Below are 25,511 nucleotides of genomic sequence, written 5' to 3'. Positions count from 1 at the left end.
TGGAACTTGCTCAAACTCATGTCTGTTGAGTCAATGATGCCATTCAACCATCTCATCCTCTGTTGCCCCCATCTCTCTTACCCTCAGTCTCTGCCTGGGCCTGAAAATTAAACTGACAAAGATTAACAGGAGAAAGCAGACAAATTTATTGCAGTTTTCTGTGCCATTGGAGCCTTCACTGGGAAATGAACACGTGAAGAAACGATGACCCTTGAACACTTTTACATTAGCTTTGGTGAAGACTGACGTTGTGGAAAACGCGGTAGGGCAGAGGGTGTGGGGTAAGGGTGACTTGATGAGACCTGTCCGTCTGGCTTCTGCTCGGTGCCCATCTCCCGCCGTGAGGATGCTCCTTCCTCTGGGTTCAGGGAGGGCACTTAGCACCTGAGGGTTTTCTGACTGCTTCTGGGAGGAAGTGCTGTACCTGTCATTTCTCTAATTGCTTCCCCTTAAAATAGTCAATGGGCCCCATGTTTGGGGGAAGCATGTTCTGAACTCCATCAGACTTAAATTATGGAATAGGATGCCTCGCAGCTTCAGCAAAATAAAATTAGAAAATATTTGCCTTGGAAATTTGCATCCTCAGCAGGGAAATGTCAGGTGTGGCAGAAAAAGGAATTAAGTAGGTTTCTCATGATGCAGGGAAGATGGAATAATGTGATGTCTGTCTCAACCAGACTGAAAACACCCCAAGGACAGGGGTATGTCTTGCTCCTCTTTCTGAGAGCCTTGGCAGAGAGCTGGGCACCCATGGGTGTTAGGATATTCTCACTTCAAAGTCATCAGTCACTGGGGCTTAGTTTTTTTCACCACATCTGGGCCTCACCAGCTGTTCTTCACTCTCCTTCCTTCTGTGTCTTGCACCGTCTGGGAACGTGAACACTGCACGAAGTCTCCCTTCAGAGTCAAAGGTAATGGGACAGAGAGACCCGCTTCAAGTTCTGGGCAGAAACTGCCAAGTTTAAATCACATTCTGAGAAGTGAGAGAGACGTCCTGCATGTACACGTAGATGAGTGACATTCACCTGCCCCAGCTTGATTTCTTCCAAGCCGACGTTTTGGCATTCATGCTGCTCAGAGCTGGGAGTGACGTGCACACGGGGTAAGGGAGGGAGGAGCTTCCATCAGCTGGGGTAAGGAAGGGAGGAGCTTCCATCGGCACCATCTTGACCAGAAGTGGAAACAGACTCCCGGGTTCTGAAACTTCCAGCTTATACCAGTGAAGGAACTTAATTCTTGATAAAAAGTAGCAAGGTTTCATCAAATATAGGTCACATCTGCACTGTAATACAGAAAACGTGAGATTCACAGTTTATAACATTCTGTGCTTTCTATAGAAATGTGTATTTCCCTAAACCCGTACATTATTAATAACCCGTAAAATATTAACTTCACCTAAAAATGCATTATTAACAATGTAATCTGTGTAATACACACATTGGTTTTCTCCAGATACTTTCTTTAGTAATCCCAAGCTCCCTTCTTCTTGATGTTGGTGAAAGAGACCTTTCTACAAATGTTAATTTGTAATGACAAAGAGGATTCACCAACTTGCAGCAAGGAGTCAAGACAGAATCAATAAATCTGTCAAAACAGCAAGATTTCAAACCAAAGCTTGCTCCCCAAAGTTGAGAAAGCGCGGGGCACTGGGGGAGTAGTATGTCTTTAGGAAAGCACAGCCTGGTGTTTTTGTTTAATGCAGGCACTTTCTAAAACAGGATCTCAAGTCCTGGAACCATCAGAAAGCCCACCACGAGGACACTATTGTTGTCTTTAATGCGTGTGCTCAAAGACGTTGTAAAAGAACCCGTGGTAACAGTCTACACACAGCCTTGTGCTTGTGGACCATTTCCACTCTAAAATAACAGGCTGGCTTTGCTCTCTGCCGACACCGTTGTGTGTTGCCAACTCTGTGTGAATTTTCAGAAGTGGTTACTGTTAGAAGGTGCACATCGTAATCCGGATCTCAGAAGGGAAAGAAGGAGGCTGTTGGCTTCTGTCTTCATTTGCTCCTCTTGCAGGTCTCCCAGGGTCTGGGAAAGGCTCAGCCCTGCAGCCTCTGAGCAGGCTCCCCTGGGAATGGCAGCACCCATATATGGTGTGAATTCAATTAGTCAGGTCCTCTGAGAGGCACCAGGGGACCGTGGAGGACATGGTTTCTTGAATTCTCATTTGCAGTCTCACAAATAATGTTCAAAAGTCATTAGACCATGAAGAGTTTTCATTACCCTTCATCAGTCAACAGCCATCACTCACTGATCGAGTGCCTCCTTGGGACACGATGCTGGGTACCACGGTGGGGACTCAGAGGGGATGAAGGGTGGGAAACCAAAGTGGCCGAAAGAAAACACAGATGCATAATGTAGAAGCACATGGAAGGCAAATCCCCTCGGATGAAATCGAAGAGAGAAGTGTTTCTAGAAATGTTGAGCTATAGGTTAAAAAAGAGAGAGACTTAGATTTCATCGTACAAAGTGAGAAACTGTTGAATGTCAAAAGTTACTGGAAGCAAAATAAAAAAGGCAAATAGCAAAGTAAGACAAAAATTTGAGCTCCATGACAGAGGGTTAAAGCCTTTACGAAAACTTGATACAGAGCAATGAGGGAAAACGCTCCAATAGAAATGAGGTGAAAGGAGACAGTCCCTTTACAGAAGAAAGGGAACAGCCAACAAACAGGCACAGTTGCTAAACCTCAGGAGTAATTTAAGAAATGCCATTAAAACTGTTACCTGAAGATGGGGTTTGCCTCTAGCTGGGTGTCAAGCCAAAAGACATGACCAAGAACAGGAGAAGGAAGGGTGTCTTACAGCAAATAAGGAGAACACCAGGGAGCTTCCCAAGAGGTGTCTTCTCGAAGTTTAAAGTTAAGGGAACATGCATATTCATAAAGGGGCTTGAGCAGAGGAGAATTCAGCCTAGAACTGGGGCCAAGGTTGAGATACTCCCAGCTTTAGCTGGACTCAATGTAGCAACTGAACCACCACAAGCTTTAGTTGATTGAAGCCAAGATGGTCAACATCATCATCGTTCCATCCTCCACCTGGATGGGGGCTTGTGGTTCTTCAGTTCCTCAGTCGTGTCGAACTCTTTGCAATCCCATGGGCTGCAGCAAACCAGGCTCCCCTGTCCTTCTCCATCTCCTGGAGTTAGAACAAACTCATGTCCATTGAGTCGATGATGCCATCCAACCATCTCATCCTCTGTCGCTCCCTTCTCCTGCTGCCTTCAATCTTTCCCAGCATCAGAGTCTTTTCCAATGACTCTGCTCTTCATATCTGGTGGCCAAAGTATTGGAGCTTCAACTTCAGCATCAGTTCTTCCAATGAATATTCAGGGTTGGCTTCCTTTAGGATTGACTGGTATAATCTCTTTGCTGTCCAAGGGACTGTCCAGAGTCTTCTCCAGCACCACAGTTCTTTAGCACTCAGCCTTCGTTATGGTCCAACTCTCACATCCATACACGACTACTGGAAAAACCACAGATTTGACTAGACAGACCTTTGTTGGCAGGTAATGTCTCTGCTTTTTAATATACTATCTAAGTTAGTCATAGCTTTTCTTCCAAGGAGCAAGCATCTTTTAATTTTGTGGCTGTGGTCACCATTTGCAATGTTTTTGGGTGGGGGTTTAGTTCCTGCGGAATCAGAGACGTGTATCAGATGTTGTGTATATCCCTTGAGGAGGAATTAGGACTCTATTTTATGGCTAAACTATTGTTTCTTGACTCAGGACTCTGTGCCTCTATTCCCTGACTTCCCTTGAGATCACTGACGGCTGAGACCTATTCAAGGACAAGCGCTGTGGCCAGGCCTAGATCACAGAATGACTTGGCCCCAAATGGCTTCTCTGATGTCCAGAAAGCCATGCCTAGTTCTTTCTCCAGAAACCCTCTACCCTGACGAGGTGAGGTACTTAGTCCCTCAGTCCTGTCCGATTCTTTGCGACCCCATGGACTGCAGCCCACCAGGCTCCTCTGTTCATGGGCTTCTTCAGGCAAGAATACTGGAGTGGGTTGCCCTGCCCTTCTCCAGGGGGATCTTCCCTAAACCTGTCAACATTTCCCTTTTTTATTCTTTTTCGAGATTGGCACGGGGACAGTGTAGCTCTGAGGTGTGGGCCACCACCTGCCTGTTCCTGCCCAGATCTCAGACACCTGCCCCTGCCCACCCCCTGCCCTCAGGTGGACAGAAGCTCTCCTGCAAGGCCTGGAGCTCAGGTCATAGCCCCTCGCGAGCAGAAGTGGAGGGACAGAGTTTTACAAGGAGACTGCCAGGCTCCAAGGGGCAGATGGGCTGGGAGAGGTGGCTGCAGAAGATCAGGCTTGGATGGTAGTCCTGGGCCCCCCAGGTCTGAAATGTCAGGCTGGGCTTCCTGTGGCTGGAGCCCATGAGACCCCCCATGACCACCCCCCAACCCAGGAGACCCTACTTCCTACCTGGGCTGCTTTGAGCAGATTCTTTTCCTGGCAATTGACAAAGCAGATCTGCATTTCGAGTGGCAGAGTGAATTAGCAGAAACCTGTCCAGGGGTGTTTGGCGATTTGTGTTAGCAGCTCTTCCTAGTAAGGGAACTTACCACAGATGTGACTCTAGATTTCTGTCCAGGGACACTTAATGAAATATTTTTAATAGTGAAAAATTGGAGACAACTTGAAGGTTCCACAGGATGGAAATTGCTATAAAGGCCATGGCAATATATCAATGGCAGGTGGGATGTTATGAAGTCTGCTGCTAAAAAAGCCAAATCATATGAACCCCAAATTGGCAGAAAATGGTGTTTTTATGCAAAGAAAATAACCCTGAAAGTATATTACTCAAAGTTTATTAATGTTTTATTTGGAAATAATATGATATTGACAGGTAAATTGTAAGAATGGTGCAAAGAATTCTCACACACCTTCACCCAGGCTCACCAGCTGTTTCCATTCCCCCATGTTTTCTTTCTTCTCTCTCTCTCTACACACACCACACACACACTCAAATATTCTGATGCTCTATAAAATAATATATAACTTTATATTATATAAAATTATATATGTGTATAGTAAGTACATTGCATCATTTGTATATAATATATAATTTTATATGATATACTATGCATGTTTAAGATGTACACTATTTATATCTTATATGAATACTGTGTGTATAAGGTATGTTATTATACATGTATTATTACACGTTATTTAAAATCATGTAATTCTTTTTTCTGAACTATTTAATTGAAAGTTGCAGAAATCATGACCTTCTCCCCCTAAATAGTGACCTTCACATCTTGTTTTTATTTTCTCCCTTTTCTCTTCTGTACTTTCCAAATCTTCTATCATTGTAATTAGATAAAAAAAATAACTTATTGTTGCATCCTAAGATGCAACTATAGCTCACAACTGTTTACCTGTCAAGTTTTTAAAATAATTTAAAGACTACTGGTGGGATACTAAGTTGATATAATTCTTTTGAAATCAGCTTAGAAATACGATCTAAGCTTTAAAACATACATTTCCTTTGAACTAATAATCCTACTTCTGGGATTCTATTCTAAGAAACTTTCAAATCTTAAAAGGGCATTATGTGAAAAATTGAATCATAATATTCTTTTTATGAGAAAAAAATGTGTATAAGACAAAGGTTCAACAAGAGAGAAGTGAGAACTAGTCTGTCCTTTTAAAGAAATCTTATACATGCATTAAAATCACGTGTGTGAAGGACTTACTACCACTGGGAAATACTAGTAAATGACAACCTAGGACCAGTGGTCTGGCTGAGTGGGGCACGTGTCTGGGTGATCATTCCGACAAGGCTCTGGTGGGGCCCCCAAGAAAGGAGCCCAGCTAAATGAGGAGGCTGCTCAGCCTGCAGGCCAGGATCACCTGTCCTGTCAGGAAAGGAGAGGCCAGAGACAGCCCTCCAGCCCCAGAGCACACTTGCCTGGGGACCCCTCCACCAGGGGCAAGCGAGCATGGATGGACCCCCCCGTCCCAGGAGTTTAGCAAGGAGGACTTGCCTTTCTCCTCATTCCCAAAGCTCGTCCACCACCGAGGCTGCCTTTTCTCCCACTAAATCCACCAGTGACCCCAAGATCATTCCCCACATAGCTTCCTGGAAGGCACTGTGCCCCCTGGACGTGACCCTATGAAATCAACCTCAGAGCCAAACCTTGGAGCTCAAAGTACACGTGGAGACTCATGGACCAGTAATCCTGGTGGAGGGGCAAGCTGGCCCTGAGCAGAGCCATCAGCACCCTGGGACGAGAGGCCCACCTCCAAAAAGATCAATTTTCAGAAACAGTGGTTATTGACCTGGGGAAAAGTTTCTTTTAAAATCCTGTGCGTGGTCAGGGTTTCATTTTCACTTCACTCCAGGCTATGTAGCCCTCCTTGGTTGCTCACACCCTTCTTGTCAAGGCTACTGTAATGACCTGATTTGCCCTTGGGAGGGGCCGCTGTCTCCCAGAGTTCTGAGTGCAACCCTTTGGTTTCTTTGGTGGACGTTTGGCTGTGAGTGAACATAGCCTGATGCAGCAGTGACTGTGAGATTTGGATGCTATGCTTTGCCAACCTTCTTGCTGGAATCCCAGATAAACACGGGGCACAAGCTCTCACTCCTGAGCAGACCACAGCCAACACCCCCTCCCGCACCCCCCCCCCCCCCGCCCACACCCCCAACCAGAACAGAAGACTTGCTGTCGCAGCTCTGGTGGATGCCAGGCCAGGACATGAAGGAATTGGTCATCCTCCAATATGATTCGTCCAATCTTACAAAAAAAAATCATTTCTAAAATGACCACAACCATAATTGTTGCTTGAAAAGAAAATCACTAAACATAGTGATATTCTCCATGCCAAACACAAGATCTCAGCAGTCACATGTCCTTAAGGAATGCCTCCTTAAGTTCGGATCAGAAAGATTTAGAAACTGCAGGAGTCTCGAGGATTTGCAAGCAAACCCTATATATCTATGTCAGGATGTCAGATCCAAGGGGTGAGCCAACTGAAAGGCAAAAAAAAAAAAAAAAAAAAAAGATGCAGTCCCCAGGGATCAACTTCCAAGTGCAAGTTTAAACTTTAAAATCAGATGGGTCTATACCAAATGAGATCGGCAAGGGAGTGACATTTTAAAGGTTTGGGTCATTCAGGAGTAACAAAGACGACCATTCTGTGGGCCAGAGCAGCTGCTCTTTGATGTTTGAAAGGGCAGCAGACAGCGTACCCAGGTGGAATTAAGGCTGGATCAGGAGGCAGGAGAGTGAAGGGGAGAGGCAGGGAGGAAGCCTTTGACACTCCCAGACTTTGCAAACAGTGGGACACGTGGACACGCCCCAGAGAGAGAGAGGGCCGCAGGGCAGCTGTCTGCTGTCTCCTCTGCCTGGGAAAATGCGAGAGCTGGGCCAGGGAGGAGAGGGATATTCAGCATGACTCATCCACCCTGGTCTGGAGACCAGAGCAGGAATCAGTTCATTATCACGGGAGAGAAAGTCTTCGAACTCCGGTGAGCAGAGGCCCAGTTGTTCCCATCCTCTCCTGGGGAAAGAGTGAAGCAAGTGCCCTCTAGGGCTGAAGCTGTTGGCAAAGCCAAGCAAACCTGGCCTGGAAGGGAGCCCTGGCAGAGAGTCCCGACTATCTTCCAGTGGCTCAGAGGAAAATGAATCACCCAACCGTCTGCCCGTTGAAGCAGTTGCTTAGAATCGAGTTTCTGTTAGAAAATGCAGACCAGAAAATACCCTGTGGCTCTCGGCTCTAGAACCTGTGAGGCTGGCACATTGTACCTGGTGAAGGCGGTCTTGTCTTTCTGCCTAGACATGCGTGTGAGTTGGTAGTACTTAAATGTGCTTATTTCTGCCTGTAAATTTCACTTCTGCGGCAGGTTGTCATCACAAGACTTGAAGGATCTCCGCCTTTCAAAAAAGCCTTCAAGGTCATGACTGGCTGCCATTTTCATTGGCATGTGATGTTTGAATGTCACGGTGGCGTTCTAGGAGAATCTGGCTGGCTCAGTCCCTTCTGGAACAGCGGGGTGGGGGCTCTTTTTTTCAGAGGGAAGTCATAAGTCAGTTTTCAAAAAGGCGTCTTCTGAAGGAAAGAGCGATCAGACCCAGGAGAGAGGATGGGCTTTCAGAGATGCTTTCCCAGTGCTGCAGAGCAGCCCCATCTGTTTAGCTAAATGTATAAAAGTGTCTCCGAAATAAAAGGTGATTGCATGCATGCTAAAAGTTGCTTCCGTCATGTCAGACTCTTTGCGACCCTATGGACCATGACCCTCCAGGCTCCTCTGTCCTTGGGATTCTCCAGGCAAGAACACTGGAGTGGTTTGCCATACCCTCCTCCAGGTGACCTTCCCAACCCAGGGATCGAACCCTCGTCTCCTGCATTGCAGGTAGATTCTTTACCAATGAGTCACCAGGGAAGTCCATGGCTATGGGGGTGGGGTCAAGGCAGGGCTCTAAATCATACTGATGGATTTCAGAGTGAGTCCTCACTTTTGCTGGCCTTTCTCCTGCTCATCCTCTCCTTCTACAACACAAAACCCGGCAGAAATCAACTATCTTCAGCATCCGGGTGAATGAGGGCCACGCACACAAGCTTTCTGTCCTTGGGAAAGCGGGGAAGGTAAGTGTGAGGACATGCCACAATAGTAGGCTGTTTTCAGCCTGAACTGGCAAGTGCTTGGGTCTCTAAAACTCCCAAGAGACAACCGGCAGTAGGGCAGCCGGAGTGGCATCACGTGTCACCACACAGGTCCCCTGGGCCTTTTGGTGTCTCCTAGCGATTTACAGCTTCAGGGAGACGGGGCTGGAGGCAGTGCTGGGGTGGGGCGGGGGGAAGGAGCGGAGGCCAAGAGCATTTGATCAACAACACACGTGAGAGTCCTGGGGGCCCCCAGGAAGGGGAGGGCTGAGTTTTGTGCTCTTGGGTGGTCACAAGAGCCAGTGTAGGAAATACACTAAAGGCCCAGACAGATGCAGTAAAATGCAGTAATGATTGCAGCCCCTCTCTCCCCTCCAGGCTGGCATGACTTAAGGAAACACTGGGGAGACTGGAATTACCTTCTCCTCTGTTTCATCAGTCTCTCTCCCTCCTAGCTCTGCTGGTCTCAGCACCGATTCTCTTCAAGTGTGCTTCCATTCTGCACTTCTCTCTACATGTAGAAATGCTCACAACCAAAGCCACAGATGTCAGCCCACTGGTGTAATCGCTTTGCTGAAGTTCAGTGAAAGCCAAATATTTGGCTTAAAGATGGGCTTTTGAGTTTAATTGCCAGTGGTTACAATTATCTGCACAGGCACCCAGGTGATTTGAACGCAGCAGTGAATTCTCAACTCTCCGTGACACAAATGACAGCCTTTTTGTGGACGTGTCTATTACAGGAGGCTACGAGCACGTCTCCGTGATCGTGCTCCTCTTGGTGTGTGCGTGCGGGCCACGAGGTCACTGCTGGGAATCCCTGAACTCAGAGGTGGACCGGGGCAGGCATAGTATTTATATCCGACCCAGCCTCCACACAGAGAAGTTTGCTGGTCTTGGCGAGTATTGATAAGCTCACAGTGTGAGGATTGTCTGATCGTGGCAACATGGTGGGCGGCTGACGGGGCTGGGTGGGGGAGAGGTGGACTTTTCCAAACAGATCCACACTATCTAAGTTCTGTGCCAACCCAGGTAGCTTCCTCCTGGGACCTGAGTTCTGCTCCTTTGGGACCCCAGGCCTAACCAAATGTGGCCTTGGAGACAGAAAATATTGCCCAATTCCTGAGAGCTCTGAGACTTTCGGGCCGAATTCTCCCTGTGTGTTACAGCACTGGCAATAGACTCACAAGTTCCAAATAATTTGCTTATGTGTTGGAGAAGGGAATATCTACCCACTCCAGTATTCTTGCCTGGAAAATCCCATGGACAGAGGAACCCAGTGGGCTATAGTTCAGGGGGTCGCAAAGAATCAGATAAGATTGAGCACAGCACAGCAGCACACAAAATGCGTACCAAATTCTACCAGGTAAGTATGTTTAAGGCTGTTAAGAATACTGACTAATTAATAGATTCAGTCATCCATTCATTCACTTCTTCATTGGGTCAAATACTGAGCAATGACTGTTCCGGGGCCCTGTGTTAAATCCTGGAATACCAAGAAGAGGAAGACACGGCCCTGTCCTTCGTGCTAATTCTGCAGGGGAACACAGGTCAGTTCAGAAGTGGTTTCCAAAACAGGGTGATATCAGAAAGGTAGAAGCAGTGACAGTTGTGTCACTGTGGATCTGAAGCAACTGGGCCTTTTATACGTGGGAGTGACAGTTGGTACAACATTGTGGGAAATGCCTTGGCAATTACCTACTGCTGCTGCTGCTGCTGCTAAGTTGCTTCAGTCGTGTCCAACTCTGTGCGACCCCATAGACGGCAGCCCACCAGGCTCCCCCATTCCTGGGATTCTCCAGGCGAGAACACTGGAGTGGGTTGCCATTTCCTTCTCCAATGCATGAAAGTGAAAACTGAAAGTGAGGTTGCTCAGTCGTGTCCAACTCTTAGCGACCCCATGGACTGCAGCCTACCAGGCTCCTCCGTCCATGGGATTTTCCAGGCAAGAGTACTGGAGTGGGGTGCCATTGCCTTCTCCGAATTACCTTCTAAAGGTAAATATATGGTCATATTCCTGTAACCCAGCAATTCCGCTCCTTTGCTCGTTGTTGTTCAGTCACTCAGTCATGTCCGAATCTTTCCAACCCCACGGACTGCAGGACAACAGGCTTCCCTGTCCACCATCTCCCAGCGTTTGCTCAAAGTCATGTCCATTGAGTTGATGTTGCCATCCATACAACCATCTTCTGTGCTTATCCCACAATCATTGTGTGTGTATACCTACCAGATTACATTTACAAGAATGTTCATTGCTGGTTTATTCACAGTAGTTAAAACTGGAAACAACACAGATTTCCATTAAACAGGTTGGACAAGTAAATTGAGGTCTATTCATACAATGGAATAGTATGCAATGATAAAAAGGAATAAACTATTACCACACACACCATGTGTAACTCTCACAGACATAATGATGAGTGAGAAAAGCCAGGGGCAAAAGACCACCCACTAGGATCCTGTTTTTACCTGTGGTGGTAGAAATCAGCAGAGCAGTCCCCCCAGGGGGAGAAGCGCCAGAAATACAAGGGTTGCATACATAAATGAAAGTCATGAAGCTGTACACTTAAAATTCACACACTTTACTGCATGTATAACTCAGTAAAAATTTTAAAGTAAAAAATCTAGTAGCAAATACACAAAACAGAGTGCAATCAGTTAATGTCAAAAAACACATAAAGGATCCCTAAGATTGTAGGAATTATGGACAGTGTGCTGGGAAAACTTTCACATTTAATTGTAAATGCTACAGTTCTAGGAAGAGGACACATGGGATAGAGAGCACCTCGGGACTGACCTCCCCCACAGCACAGTGACCCTGGACGAAATGCCTTCCTGCACTTCACTTCCTAACACTTAAGCTAATAACATCTGAAATTGTCCAATACGGTTCAGTTCAGTTCAGTTCAGTCAAGTCGCTCAGTCGTGTCCAACTCTTTTCGACCCCATGGACCGCAGTACACCAGGCTTCCCTGTCCATCACCAACTCCCGGAGCTTCCTCAAACTCATGTCCATCGAGTCAGTGATGCTGTCGAACCATCTCATCCTCTGCCGTCCCCTTCTCCTCCCGCCCTCAATCTTTCCCAGCATCAGGGTCTTTTCCAGTGAGTCAGTTCTTCGCATCTGGTGGCCAAAGGATCGGAGTCTAATATGGTATCTGCAGGTAAACAACTACCAAAGAAGAAAAACTGATTTTCAGGGTTTTTTTTGTTTGTTTGTTTAGATGTCCTCTCATAAAAAAATAAACTTTGAAATTTTGGATTATTTTAAATTTATGGAAAAGTTGCCACGATCACACAGAGAGTTCTCCCATATGCAGCAGCAGGTTCTCCTCTTGTCAGTGTCCACAATAATGTGGTGCATTTGTCAAAGCCGCAAAACCAGTGTTGGTACATTACTGTTAACTCAACTCCAGACTTTATCCAAATTTATTAATTTTTCCACTAATGTCCTTTTTCTGTTCCAGAATCAGACCCAGAATACCACATTGCATTTGATATCTTTCCATTTTTAATTGACCTACAAATCAAAGTTAAACAGCATCCCCGTTTTATAGGTGGTGAGGGTCAGAAACAGTGTAGTTTACTGGCAGTGGGATGATCACAGGATTTAAATCTTGGTGGACTCTTCTTTGTGAAGAGGCAATCTGGTTTAGATGTAGAAGGTGCAGACTCTAGAATTAGGCAGACCTGAGCTTGGGGGCTTGCTTAGGTTTGCTCCTGAGGAGTTGTGAGGTCTGGAATATTTCATACTACCGAGACTCAGTTTTTCATCTGTAAAATGGGAAGCCAAAATACCCCTTACCGGGTAATATGAGAGTTTATAAATAATATATGTGAGGTGTTTAGACCATAATAATGCTCAATAAATAATAATTGCCATTCTCACAGCATCGTTGTTGGGTAGACCTGTCACTAGCAGTTAGGAAATGGATGTGTGGTCATCTGCTATCCAGAATGTAATTCTCTCCTATAAAAAGATAGGTAATTTTTATCCCACCAGCTTACCGTGGGTTACAACTGAGACACGCCACCTCTGATTAAGTGGCCCTAAGCAGGGGCGACTGGGGGGCAGGGATGGGCAATTATATTCCAGTCTGCTGGATTAACAGGTCAGTTCCTGGCATCTTAATGTAAAGCTTTCCATCAGCAGGCATGGGGGTTACTCTGCAAGTATTTTACCAGAAAATAAGCATCTAATACATTAACTTATATATCTTTTTCTTCTGAAAGGACTGTTGACAGTCTTCCAGTGCTTTCTGACAAGTTTTATTGGTGAGAAAAAAAAATAAAGTATGCTTTTTTTGTGGAAGATTAACACAGGCTTGATTTCTGGGGTGTGGATACGTGTGTGCCTATGTGTATATTTCTTCCTCTTCTTCCTTTGCAGGGATCTGAGAGAGTTCTGTGTCACTTTCCAAAATAGAACTCAAAAGTAGGTCAGTAAAAGAGCTGTAAAACAGGTCAATTGCCATAAATCTCAGCAGAAGAAGGAACTGGGGTTCAGCTTCGGAGAGACTGCAGGCTCAGACCTCCGGAGCCTGCTCTGACAGAGCCTAAAGGGCCATTTCTGGTTTTGGTGGGGAGGGATCAGCTACTCTATTGTACCCTGGCTGACCACGAGCATTTTCTTTTCCAGGATGGCCCCCCTCTCTCTAGTCTGGAGATGATGGGTGCCGGTCATCAGGAACCACGTGGCAGATTTAAGCCAGATGGTCATTAGGAAGCCCACCATGGGGTCAGGGACAACATGCTGCCTGAGAATGAATAAGCAGGAGACTTCTTCCCCCTCTCTGGATAGGTCGGGAAGTGGCTGGCTTTGAACAGCAAAACCACACTTCTGGGTAATGCTTCTGGTATTCCGATGCAATGCAGTTGGACACAGACTCTCATCCCACATCACCCACCCGGAGTGAGGCTGCAGTTCCCTCTGTGCTGCTGGAAAGGGGCCTAAAAGGATTAGACTGCAGGAATGGCTTTTACCTTACTCCAACGGTCTCCTCTTTAATGATACGTTGCTTCCTTACCGCGGTGGCTCATTTTTCCATATGGCACGCGAGACTGTCTACATCCTGCCCCAAGAGAGACAGCATTTTCCGGATGGGGAGGGAGTTTGCTTTCCTGAGACTGGGTTTTGTCAGATTTCTTGGCTCTCTCCCAGGTACAAGGGGCTCTCTAATATATGAGATTATGATTTTTAAGAAACCATCAAATTTGATTTTGTGACCAAGGCTCTTCCATGTGACTTTCTGAGTTATTACCGACACACACTTCTGGTTTTAAATTATTCTGACTCATGCTCTTATTTGTTTTTTCCATCGTTGGCAATATCTCTGAGTAACCACAATCCTTATCCATTGTCTGATTACCAGAACAAAACACAGTTTGAGGCTGTTTGGAGTTTTAAGAGACTTTTATTTTGTTTCTGTTAAATTGAAAATAGTACCAGAAGTAACAGACTTAGTTAAAAATCGAAGATTTTAGAAAATAAAACATGTCCTAGTGCAGACTGCTAGCTCTGTGGAAATCAGCTCTAACTTGATTTGCAATGGTAATGGGCCTTAACTGGAATAATTATAGAGGTTATTGGGAGAACGGTTTGGGAAAGAAATGAAATATTGCCTACTTATCTTCTTGGACCTCAGCAATAAATACACTTGCAGGGAATCACTGTTCTTGAGCTTGTGGTGGAAAGCTGCATAGGGAAGAAAACTCGTAAAGACCCAAATGGGAACATGGTCACACGCTGGTTCATTTGTCCACTCAACCAGAAGCTGCTGTCCCTTCTCTTCTCGGGCTGGGGGCCGGGCTTGGGCACATGTGTGTGTGCTCAGTCACTCAGTCACTCAGTTGAGTCTGACTCTTTGAGACCCTGTGCACTGTAGCCCCCCAGGCTCCTCTGTCCATGGGATTCTCCAGGCAAGAATACTGGAGCAGGTTGCCATGCCCTTCTCTGGAGGATCTTCCCGACCTGGGTATTGAAACCGTGCCTCTTGAATTGCCTGCATTGGCAGGTGGACTCTTTATTACAGTGTCACCTAGGAAGCTGACGCTTGGGCATGTCAGTTACAATGATGAGCCAGTGAAGGAGGCTGGCCTCCAAGTGCTTCCCTGTCTAGTAAGGCGGGCAAGCTCAGGTAATGCCAGCTGTGGGTCCCCAGAAATGTGCCAGAAGAATGAGGATGGCACCCTTTCGCCTGGAGTTCATAGAGAACCCCTGGTGGTTTAGATGGTAAAGAGTCTGTCTACAGTGCAGGAGACCTGGGATCAATCCCTGGGTCGGGAAGATCTCCTGGAGAAGGGAATGGCTCCCAACCCCAGTATTCTTGCCTGGAGAATTCAATGGACTGAGGAGTCTGGCGGTCTATAATCCATGGGGTCACAAAGAATCGGACACGACTGAGCAATCGACTGGTACTTAGAGAAGACAACACAAAAGAAATGGCACCTCTCTGGACCTTGAACATTGAATCAGTGGGTAGAGAGCGGGAGAAGGACATTTTGACATTGAGAGAAGCATACAGAAAACCACACTGGGTCAAACACTTTTCAAACGTTGAGTGGTCCCATATAGCTGAAGGATGGGACTGGGTATCAAGGGTGGGAGAAATGTGAGACTGGGAACACTGGCTGTGAAGGAGACGCGATATATTACTGAAGGCAATGAGGAGTCAGTGAAGCTTCCCAGGTATTAATTTTATTTTTTGTTTTACGTTGGAGTGCAGTTGATTATCAGTGTTATGTTAGTTCCAGGTGCACAGCAAAGTGATTCAGTTATACATGTACACAGATCTAGATTTCATATTCTTTGCCCATTCAGATTATTATAGAGCACCGAGCAGACTTTCCTGTGCTGTACAGGAGGTCCTTGCTGGTTATCTGTTTTAAATACAGCAGTGTGTGTTTGTCAGTCCCAACTCCTAACTTACCCCTCCCCTCCCACATCTCCCCTTTGGTAGCCGTGAGTTTGCTTTCGGTAAAGGAGTCTGTTTCTGTTTTGTAAAGAAGTTCATCTGTATCAATTTTTAAGGATTCTGCATATAAGTGATATCATGTGATATTTTCATTGGAAAGCAGGGTGACGGGAGAAGAGCCCCAGGAGCCTGTGACTCTCACAGAGCAGAGACCCCGTAGTTCCCTAGCCCTGGGACCCTGGGGGCAGGGGAGGGGGCAGAATAGGAGGCATTTCTGAGGCTGAACTGACAGGACTTGCTAACTAATTAGAACGGCGGGGTTGAGGGAGAGAGAAAGGATGGGGTCAGATGCGGCTTGAGTCTGGGGCTGGAACCAGCAGGGAGGGAAGGAGACAGAGGGGCCTGGGAGTCAGAAGGACCCAGTGTCCAATCCCAGGAGCACTTTCAAGGTTTCCATTTGAGGACAAGTCAGCTTTCAGAGCCTCCGTTCCTTCCTTCAAAATAAGAGCAATGAGCAGGATTCGCTGAGGGCTGATGAGACCCTGGAGGCCTGGGGCAGAGGAGACGCAGCAGATGCTGTCTGCTATGCCTGTTTGGGGTCTTCTCTGCATCACAGGACGAGCGTGTCATGAGAATGGAGGGCGTTGTCTGCGCCTCTAACCTTCAGTACAGGAGACAGGAAAGCACTGGGGACATTTACTCAACTGTATTTTTCAGCCTAGGGCAAAGAAGGGCTTCCCTGGTGACTCAGATGGTAAAGAATCTGCTTGCAATGCAGGAGACGCGGGTTCGATCCCTGGGTCGGGAAGATCCCCTGGAGGAGGGCATGGTAACTCACTCCAGTATTCTTGGCTGGAGAATCCCATGGACAGAGGAGCCTGGTGGGCTACAGGCCATGGGGGTCGCAAAGAGTCAGACATGACTGAGGAGTTAACACTCCAGGACAGAGAAAGTTGAAAAGCTGCTCAGGAGTATTACCGAAGAAAACTGGAGGAACAGGAATGCTGGCACTTTTATGCCTGGGCGGCAGTGATGAGCTTTCTCCACTGATGGTGTGACGGGAGAGCTAGAGTCAGGATGTGGTGGTGATGGAAACCATCAAATGCCTGGTGACTGCTACAAAATGCAAATGGCATCAGATCCTAGCCTGGAGCTGAGTGCAGGAGGAAGAACAATAGACCCCAAGACCCCAGGCTCTGGAAACAGGGGTGGCTTTTCTGCATGAGTCTGTCAAGGAGTTCATGGAAGACAAGAGCCCTGCCTGAAAGTGTCCATCAAAGAAGCATGGGAAGTATCATTCCTTTACAACATTGTGTTAGTTTCAACACTGTAAAGTAACTAATAAAAAATAAACCAATAGAAATAACCAATAAAAATCAATTAATAAAAAAAAAAAGCATGGAAATCTGAGGTCCAGAAAGCAGACTGACATAGCTGTGGTGAAGAAGCAGGGCCCTGGCGCAGACAGATGGACGGATGGACGAGCGGAGAGCCAAACACACCCATGTCGGAGGAACTGGCCTCCCCAGAGCCCCCCAGAATTGCTCCTTCACCCTCAAAGGGAATTGAGTCCTGGCCTCCGAAGAGAAGTTAAAAGTCTCAACTGCAGAAAGACACGCTGCGCCCTCCCCACCCAATAAACCAGATACAACAGACACTTCCTCTGCTTCCCTCAGGCCCAGGCAGATCCTTCTTGGAGCTCCATGGCCACATTTGGCCTCCACAGTTTCAGAGGAATCAAGAAACTGGAGAAGATCCAAAAGAGAGCAAAAAAAAAAAAACATGATTAAAGAGAGGAAGAATAGGACCCAAGAGGCAAGTTAAAGAAATTGGGCTTGATTTGCCTGAAACAGTAAAGACAAAATGGGAACTGCATTCATATATATGAAGAGGGGCCGCTGTCCATTTATTTCCCCATTTCAAGAGCACAGGATGAGAGGCAAATGGCCTAATTTGCCACAGGAGAGATCATACATGTATGTGCGTCTCGGAATGGGCTCCCATGGGGTTACTGCACCAAGAGGCTGCAGGGAAGAAACCTGCTGGGGTGTGGAGGTGTGGAGACCCTGGCTAGTCTCCAAAGTCATTGTCTCGCCCCCCGCCACCCCCAAGCATCCCAGCTCTTCTGGCTTCTGGGAACCCAGGCATCTTTTCACGTAAGTGAGTGGCCAGCCTCCATGGTGGGAGCAGCTTTGCTTTTCTCTCGCAGGTCTCTTCATCCACGACCTTTAAGCACAGCTTCTCATTGATGTGTTCACGAGACAGTCAGCAGCAAATGCCGGCAAGTTCTCTGGCACCCGGCAACAACATGACTTACCACTTCTGACCGTGGCAGTTTAGCTCAGGTCACTGTGTGACTGGCCAACCGTGTGGTGAACACATTCAGACAACCTTGTGGAACTCCATGCTGCCGGGGAGTTTGCTCCGGTTGTCACTGCCGTTGCCATGCTTAGACCTAAGTACCACCCATCACTGTGAGTACAGACACTATTCAACCCTCGCTCATAGGAGGAAGAGCGTCGAGATGCAGACCCAAGCTTATGTGCCTGGCTTCCCCTTTTGCCCCCAGTTTGACAGGAAACCGGGACCCCTGTAAGAGTAAAGTGGGAGTGCCAGAGACAGTTATGCTTGGACAAACTGGGACCTCAGGCCACCTTGTCTATAACTCTTCAGAGCTCAAAAACAAGGGAAGTGCCATCGATATTTAAATTATCAGGACTCCTTGGAAGCTAGAAAATATATAGAAATGGAATGTTTGCTTTATTAAATATGTTTTAGTCATCTGTTAGTAGTCACTCAGTTGTGTCTGACTCTTTGGGACCCCATGGACTATAGCCTGCCAGGCTTCTCTGTCCATGGAATTCCCCAGGTAAGAATCCTGGAGTGGGTAGCCACTCCCTTCTCCAGGGGAATTTTTCCAACCCAGAGATTGAACCTGGGTCTCCCACATTGCAGGCAGATGCAAGGGAAGCCCAACTGCATGACTAATCACCACCCAGATTAGTGGCTCAGGACAACAGAAATGCATTGCATGCAGTGTCTGTGGGTCAGGAATTCAGGAACAGTTCAGCTGGGTGGGTTTGCATCAGGGTCTCGCTGGAGCTGGTAGGCAGATGCTGTCCTGGGCGGCCCTCATTTGAAAACTCGACTGGGGCTGGAAGATCCACTCCCAAGATGGCACACCCACGTGGCTGATGGCCAGAGACTTCAGTTCCTCACTTGAGTTCTTCCCAGTGGGGTTGTCTGAGTGTCTTCGCCACATGGCAGCTGATTTTCCCTCCAAGTGAACGACCCGGGTCCCTCATGCCTTTCAGGACTTGTCTCAGAACTCATACACAGTCACTCTGTGCTTAGTTGCTCAGTCCTATCTGACTCTTCGCAAACCCGTGGACTGTAGCCCACCAGGCTCCTCTGTCCATGGGGATTCTCCAGGCAAGAAGACTGGAGTGGGTTGTCATACCCACCTCATACAGCCACTTTGGCCCTATTTTACTTATTAGAATGAGTCTCTAATCCCAGCCTACATGAAAAGGGAAGGAAATTAACCTTTATTATATTTCTTGAATGAAGGAGGAGCCACACATATTTGGTCACTGCTGTTGTAAGTTACGATTGGTTTTGAGATTCCCTGTTCACCGTTATCTGAGTGCTGTCGTTTCATTCAGCCTGTCTGCACGATGGTGGGAGTGGATGGACCAGTGCAGCAGGGGGCTGTCTGGAAAGCTGGTGATTTGGCCATGTGGTATTCTTCCTCCCAGGTGCTCTCAGTCACCTGGGTACTCACAGTGGGCACCACAGTAGGCCTGTATGGAGAAGCTGGAAGGTCAGTTGCTGGGGTGACACGGATGAATATAGATGGGGGAAGGGAGCCAGCCTAAATGAACTTCCATGTCCCTTCTGGTGGTGAGCATCTCTGAGTTTCTGATTCCTCCAAGAGCATTCTTTCTCTGGTGTTTGGACAGGTTACTAATGTACTGATTCTGTGCAACAGTTGGGGTATCAGAATTTTGGGGAGTTAATCTACACAGAGGAGGCTCCTTGGGAGCGAGTTTCTAGAGGTGAAGCCATGGACTTTTGGAGTGAAGATTCTAAGAAAACAAAAGTGGACTTCATGTTATTATAGGCTGAGAAGATCATGAGCTTCAGTCTCCCCATGAGATGGAATTAAAACGATTTCCAAGAGTCTTAATCACGGGCGATTGTGTTTGTTTACCTTTGCAGCAAGCCGTGGGGACAGTACTTAGAGAGATGAAAGCTGTTTTGTGAGCCTGTTTCTGAAGCTCTGTCAATAAGTCGAGTGGGAAACAGGCTGACTGTTCCCTTAGAGTAGAAGTCAGGAGTGTCTGCCTGTAAAATCCTGCCTTAGGAGCGTTTGCCTCCATTTTTCATGCGCTCGGACTCAAAGCAGATTGAGTTAAATGTGAGCTTGGATGAGAAATAAATGCCCTGTTCATTGTGAATGCCCAGGCTGTAGAGCAAAAATAGCACACAGGAAACGGTACTGCAAAGGTCAATTCTTCTGGAAAGGAAAGGAAAGGAAAGGACAACAAGCCATCTATCTGAAATTTTAATGAGCAGACCCTGGCCTCTGACCCCATACCATTACCTAACAATCCAGTATTGAGCGCCACGTCGGCTTCCATTTCCTGCTAACCGGGAGGAGGAGGCAGGCTTCTCATCCAAAGGCCGACCATCTGCTAGACCTAAGGCTCCCCCTCTGCCTAGCTGGCTGTTACTGAGGGTCATAAGTCTGTACAGATAGAGTGTTAGCCCAGGCTTCTTGCTTCACAGAGGTGGTGGATTAGAAACTGGAGAAACCAGGGCTGGTGGATAGGATTTTCTTTACTATCTCCATCCCCCCACACCCACATTGGCTGTTTTGTTTCATTCGATCACAAACAAGCCAAGGACGGTCCTGGGGCACATTTAGCCCTTTGGAGAAAGCTTTGCAACTTCCAGGTTTTAAAAAAATGGACTTCAGTAGTCAAGAGCTGAATATGAAAAGAGAAAAAGAAATGGATTGTTCGGAGAGAAAGTGTATAAAGACTAATACACAGTACATATTACATCCATTATGAATAAACAATTTAACCAGTCAGACAGATTCAAGAGGCCAGCAGCTGGGCTCATTCGAAAGTGAGTCTCCCCCACTGATCTCAAAGGACACAATTTAAAACTCCCTTGTGCAGTGTTTCTGGAAGTTCTAGGGAACAAGGGCAATCAGAACCACCTGGGTCCTTGCTAAAACTGTCCTTCCCAGACCTCCACAATAAAGACCGCCAGTGCACATGCCATGGGTGTGCATTCTTAAAAACAGCAGCAATCTCCTGGCTTGGGGAGGTATTCTATCAGTTCCTGGAATGCTCACTACCACCACCTGGGAGGTTTGTATTTTACTTTGACTTAACAGATGCTAAACCCAAAGCTTGGAGATCAGAATTAAATCTGCGCCTGCAAATAGGCCTGGTGTGGGCTCAGAGTTACCACTTAGCCCTTTGGCCACAGGAAAACGACTTAACCTCTAGACATTGTGATGTCCTCATCCATATCTTCAGGATCTTAAAATGAAACAATGCCTGGGAAGCACTTTTAGCACAATACTCTGATTACATGAGGTGTCTAATAAATAATGCAGTAGTTAACAAAACAACCTAATGATTATTAAAGAGGCCAAGTAACCAGCTCACCCCATTCAATAGTCAGGATTGATCAGTTTGTCCGAGTAGACAGAAAAGACTTGGAAAGCAAGAGGCGTTTCTCATTGGTTTGGTTTCCCAAGTCCTCAACGAAGCATCGCTAATTGCTAACGGAGAGAATGAAAGTACCAAGGACAGACGGAGGGGTGAGCAGTAGGGCCGGACTGAAACTGGGGCTTGGACCCAGGCCTGGCTTCCAGACGGAGTGTTGAGATGCCTTGGCGCTGAGGAGGGCGTCCTGGGGCCAGTGCTTCTGGCTTTCGGGTTTTTTTCTTTTTTTTAATAAAAGGCCTGAACGTTGTTTAGAGGAGTTGACCTGGTTCTTAGGAACATGGCAGAAACCTAGGGGTGGGAGGGAAATAGGAGGAAAGCCACTTTCCTGTAAAAAGAGGTATTGAGGAATGGAGTTTTCTCAAATACTGGCTAAATGCCTCTAGGAATGACGCTTGGTCAGAAATTGGCGGGAGGTCACAGGACAGGTTTTTGTGCCTGGTTCTCCCTCTGGGCTGCATAGTGGAGTCACCTGGGGCTTCAGAAACTTCTCAGCCTCCATCCGGGCTTCCCTGGTGGGTCAGATGGTAAAATAAATAAATAAATCTGCCCAAAATGGGGGAGACCTGGGTTCGATCCCTGGCTGAGGAAGATCCCCTGGAGAAGGGAATGGCTACCCACTTCAGTATGCTTTTTGCCTGGAGAATTCCCTGGACAGAGGAGTCTGGCAGGCTACAGTCCATGGGGTTGCAAAGAGTCAGACAAGCCTGTGCGACTAACACTTCAGGCTCCATCCATGGCTGGAGATGCTGAAAAATCTGGGTTGGGGTGTTATCAACCCCTTAGCCCTTAGGGTTCTAATAGGTGGTCAAGGTTAGGGATCTTGGTGGTTCCACAGGTGGTGGGCACCCATCTTGATGCCCTCCCAGCTCCTTTAGTCTGCGAAGCCCTCTTCTTGCTGGTCCCATGGTCTAGGAGAAGGCAAGCCCTGCTTTAATAAACACTGATACTGTGTTCTTTGAGGCCATGGAGGCAGAAGAGAAGGAGACTGCCAAGAACTCAGACTGGAAGCAAGTCTCATTCATCTCACTGCTGTTTCCCAGACACCCAGTGCTCCCTGGCCCCTTGGCTGGAGAGCCTCATTTCAAGGTCGTGGGAGGCCACCCAGGAACAGTATTTTTGACAGACAAACCCAGTCGTTTCTTACACCAGGACAGTTTGGGAAACATTGCTGTGCACCTTTTGGTTTTGGGGCGGGGGGGAGGTTGGTCCATGCTCTGGAAAAGAAACGTGAGCCAATCTATGAGGGTAAAACCTAAAGCAACGCCTCAAAAGCAGCATGCCCAGAAGTCGCGTGTCTTCAGGTCCAAATTCAATCTCAGGCGGGAGATGTCCCCGTTTGGGAATTTAACGGGACCGGCCCGGCTGGGGAGCGGCGGACAGCCTTTCAGACCGGCTACCCGCGTTCCGCTGGTTCCCGGCGGGCCTGGAGCGAGCAGCCGAGTCATCATTTCCAGCCTCAGACTGGAAAGCTGGACCGTGCCGCCGCGTGTGCTCTTGGCAGCCGGGCGCCCGGGGCCCCGCGGCCACATCACCCCGGGGCGGGGATGTGTGTGCGCTCCTGCGCCCGGCCGCCACCGAGCCACGTCTGTGCCGCCGCCGCCGCCGCCGCCGGGGCGCGCGACCCGGGAGGCGCCCTGCCCCGAGCCGCCCCGGGGGTGGGCGAGCGCCGGCTCTGGGCGGGACCCTGGGCGGGGGTTGAGGGGGAACCCCGAGCGGTCTCTAGGACCCGCGGGACGCCGCCGGCGGGCGGGGGAGAAGATAATTTGTTCCGTGGTCAGGAGAACGGTGACTGCGGGCCGTGGATCCATTTCACAGGCCTGCCTCCTCGCCCTAACGATCTTCCTCGTCCCGGGGCCAACTCGGACAGTTTGCTCATTTATTGCAACGGTCAAGGCTTGGCCCGTGCCAGCACAGCGCGCGCGCGCACACACACACACACACGCGCGCGCACACACACACGCCAAGGGAAAACTTTCTTTTAAAAAAATGAAAGCTTAGACGAGCTCTTCCGCGGCCCGAGCGCTGCGCGAGGGGGTTCGGAGCTGCCTCCCCGCGGCAGGAAGTCCCCGCGGGTCGCGACGCCCGGCCCCTGCCCGGCGCCCGCGGGGGATGGTGCAGCGCCCGCCGCCCAGCCCGAGAGCTGCCGCTGCACCGAAGGCCGGCGACGATGGCCGCGCGCCCGCCGCCCGCGCCCCCCGCCCGCGCCCTCCTGCTCGCCCTGGCCGGGGCTCTGCTGGCGCCGCGCGCGGCCCGAGGTAAGTGGCCGAGCCCAGGCGGCGGCTCGCCCGCCAGCCCACTGGGGACCCGTCCTCCCGGGGCTCCGCGCGCCCTTCTGGAGCGGGGGGGACACGCAGGGGCGCATGGCGGCGCGCGGGGACGCGGCTGCGGAGCGCCGGGATTCGGGCACCCGGCTCGGAGGGACCCCCGCCGCTCACCCCCCGCCCACCGCCCAGGTGCCAGCTCCCGGGGGGGAGGAGGGAGCCCCTGGCTCGGGGCCCCGAAGCCGCCTGCGCGCGGAGCTGGGGGGCAGAGCCTCGGGGCCGCTCGCGCGCCCTCCCCTCCCTGGGCTCATCTGCCAGGGTGTCTCTCCCTTGACAGTTACACGTGTCGCCCCGGAGGATGCGCGCGGGTCCTCTCACCCTGTCCCTGATGAATAGCCCCCGACCTCCATCTCTGACTCCGGTCACCTCTCCCTGAGGTTCCCTGTCCGCCCCTGCCTCCCCCTCGGATCCACTGCGCTGGGGACGCGCCGTCACCGCGCAGGTGAGCCACCCCCACGCCTACAGGTGTGCCCGCCGCCTTCCACAGCGCTCTCCACTTAAAAAAAAAAGGACTCTCGTACTCACTTCTTTAATTTTCTTTCCCTCTTTTTCCGGACTCCGGATAGCTCCCCCGTGGTCCGCGGCGGCCAAACCTGAGCAGAATCTTTCTGTCTCCCGCCGCTCCGTCACGTCCTCTGCTCACTAGTCGCTTAAATCAACTTTGTGTAAAGCGACAACTTAACTCCAAGTTAGGCTAAAGTGTGGCTGTTGTAGCCGTTTTATAAAGATCTAGGTTTCCCCCAATTGTCTACCCTTAAAATAGGGCACCTGTGGATCTTTTTGCACGATGAGAACTCAAACAGCAGGTGCCTTTTTAAAAATTCGCAAGTTTCTGCGGGTCCCCGTCCCCGCCACCGCCGTCTTTCTGCCGCCGGAGGCGCTGTCGGCCTAGCGATGAAAGGCTTGCCTCATCTCCAGCTCCAAATTTCTATGGTTCTGTATCACAGGCATTTATTTTTTCAGCAACTGGCCTCAATCAAGAATCATTACCATCTTAGGGTACGTTTAGTTTTGCCATTGCCACGACTACCCTCTACCCTCCCCCTCCACCGCATCTACTGTAATGTGGCTAAAACCCAGCTCTCATTAAAATCCACATGCCGATGAAGACCAATTTGGAATTAATGATTAAATAAAAGGATTGCTCAAAGCAAGGAAGAAGCAATGAGAAAGCCAAGAAAAAATACTGCTGACTGTTTAGTTGAATAACTCTCTGACCTGCAAGTGAAAATAATAGTCATCAAAAATGTTTTGAAAGACTTTTGTACAAATTGGTCCTTTTGAATATTTACTGAGAAAGAACTTTTGAAAAAACTGAAACAGAATCTCAGAGTGTGCCTGAGGTGGTCTTTGCCTTGGCACATGCTCTGTACACATAAACAGAAGTCCACTGAACATGGACAATAAATGCTTTTTTTTTTTTTTTTAAGAGGAAAATGTTTACTAAGTCAAGCTAATAATGGGAAATTATTTCATGGAGGAAGGACTTTTATTATTTTATGGCTGCAGCTTTGGTTGAGAGAGTTTTTCCCTAGGATAGCTATGACTCAGAATAGAAAACCAATTAAACCAAAACCTTTAGAATGGTCCCGGGGCTCTCCAGATGGCACTAGTGGTAAAGAACTCGCCTGCCAATGCAGAAGACATAAGAGACACAGGTTCAATCCCTGGATTGGGAAGATCCCCTGGAGAAGGGAATGGCAACCCACTCCAGTATTCTTGTCTCGAGAATTCCATGGACAGAGGAGCCTGCCGGGCTACAATTCATGGGGTTGCAAAGAGTCAGACATGACTGAGTGAGTAACACTTTCACTAGAAAACGAGTTAAGCTGAAACATTTAGAATGATTACATGCTGAGATATCCCAGGATTCACTGCTTGTTTATCCTTGGGTTCTCAGTATCAAG

At 48.4% G+C, this 25,511-nt stretch overlaps 1 protein-coding gene and 1 long non-coding RNA gene across 2 annotated transcripts in view; one reads left to right on the top strand and one right to left on the bottom strand.

The window, feature by feature from the left end:
* Positions 1-122: 122 nt before the first annotated feature.
* LOC139180010 (uncharacterized) lies at positions 123-24,495 on the bottom strand. The gene is made up of 2 exons (XR_011564338.1): positions 24,130-24,495; positions 123-1,282 (listed from the first exon to the last, which is right to left on the bottom strand). It is a non-coding gene; the product is annotated as an uncharacterized lncRNA (long non-coding RNA).
* Positions 23,025-25,511, top strand: part of ADAM12 (ADAM metallopeptidase domain 12) — a 394,035-nt gene continuing 391,548 nt past the window's right edge. Inside the window, exon 1 of the mRNA XM_070781066.1 lies at positions 23,025-23,538. Coding sequence (XP_070637167.1) covers positions 23,451-23,538 — 88 coding nt within the window. The 5' untranslated portion in view covers positions 23,025-23,450. The remainder of the gene's footprint in view (positions 23,539-25,511) is intronic.

The sequence above is a fragment of the Bos indicus genome, chromosome 26 (genome assembly GCF_029378745.1).
Source record: "Bos indicus isolate NIAB-ARS_2022 breed Sahiwal x Tharparkar chromosome 26, NIAB-ARS_B.indTharparkar_mat_pri_1.0, whole genome shotgun sequence".
Classification (NCBI taxonomy): Eukaryota; Metazoa; Chordata; class Mammalia; order Artiodactyla; family Bovidae; genus Bos; species Bos indicus.
The sequence above is the reverse complement of the archived record's forward strand: the minus strand, read 5'-3'. Positions and strand labels throughout refer to the sequence as shown.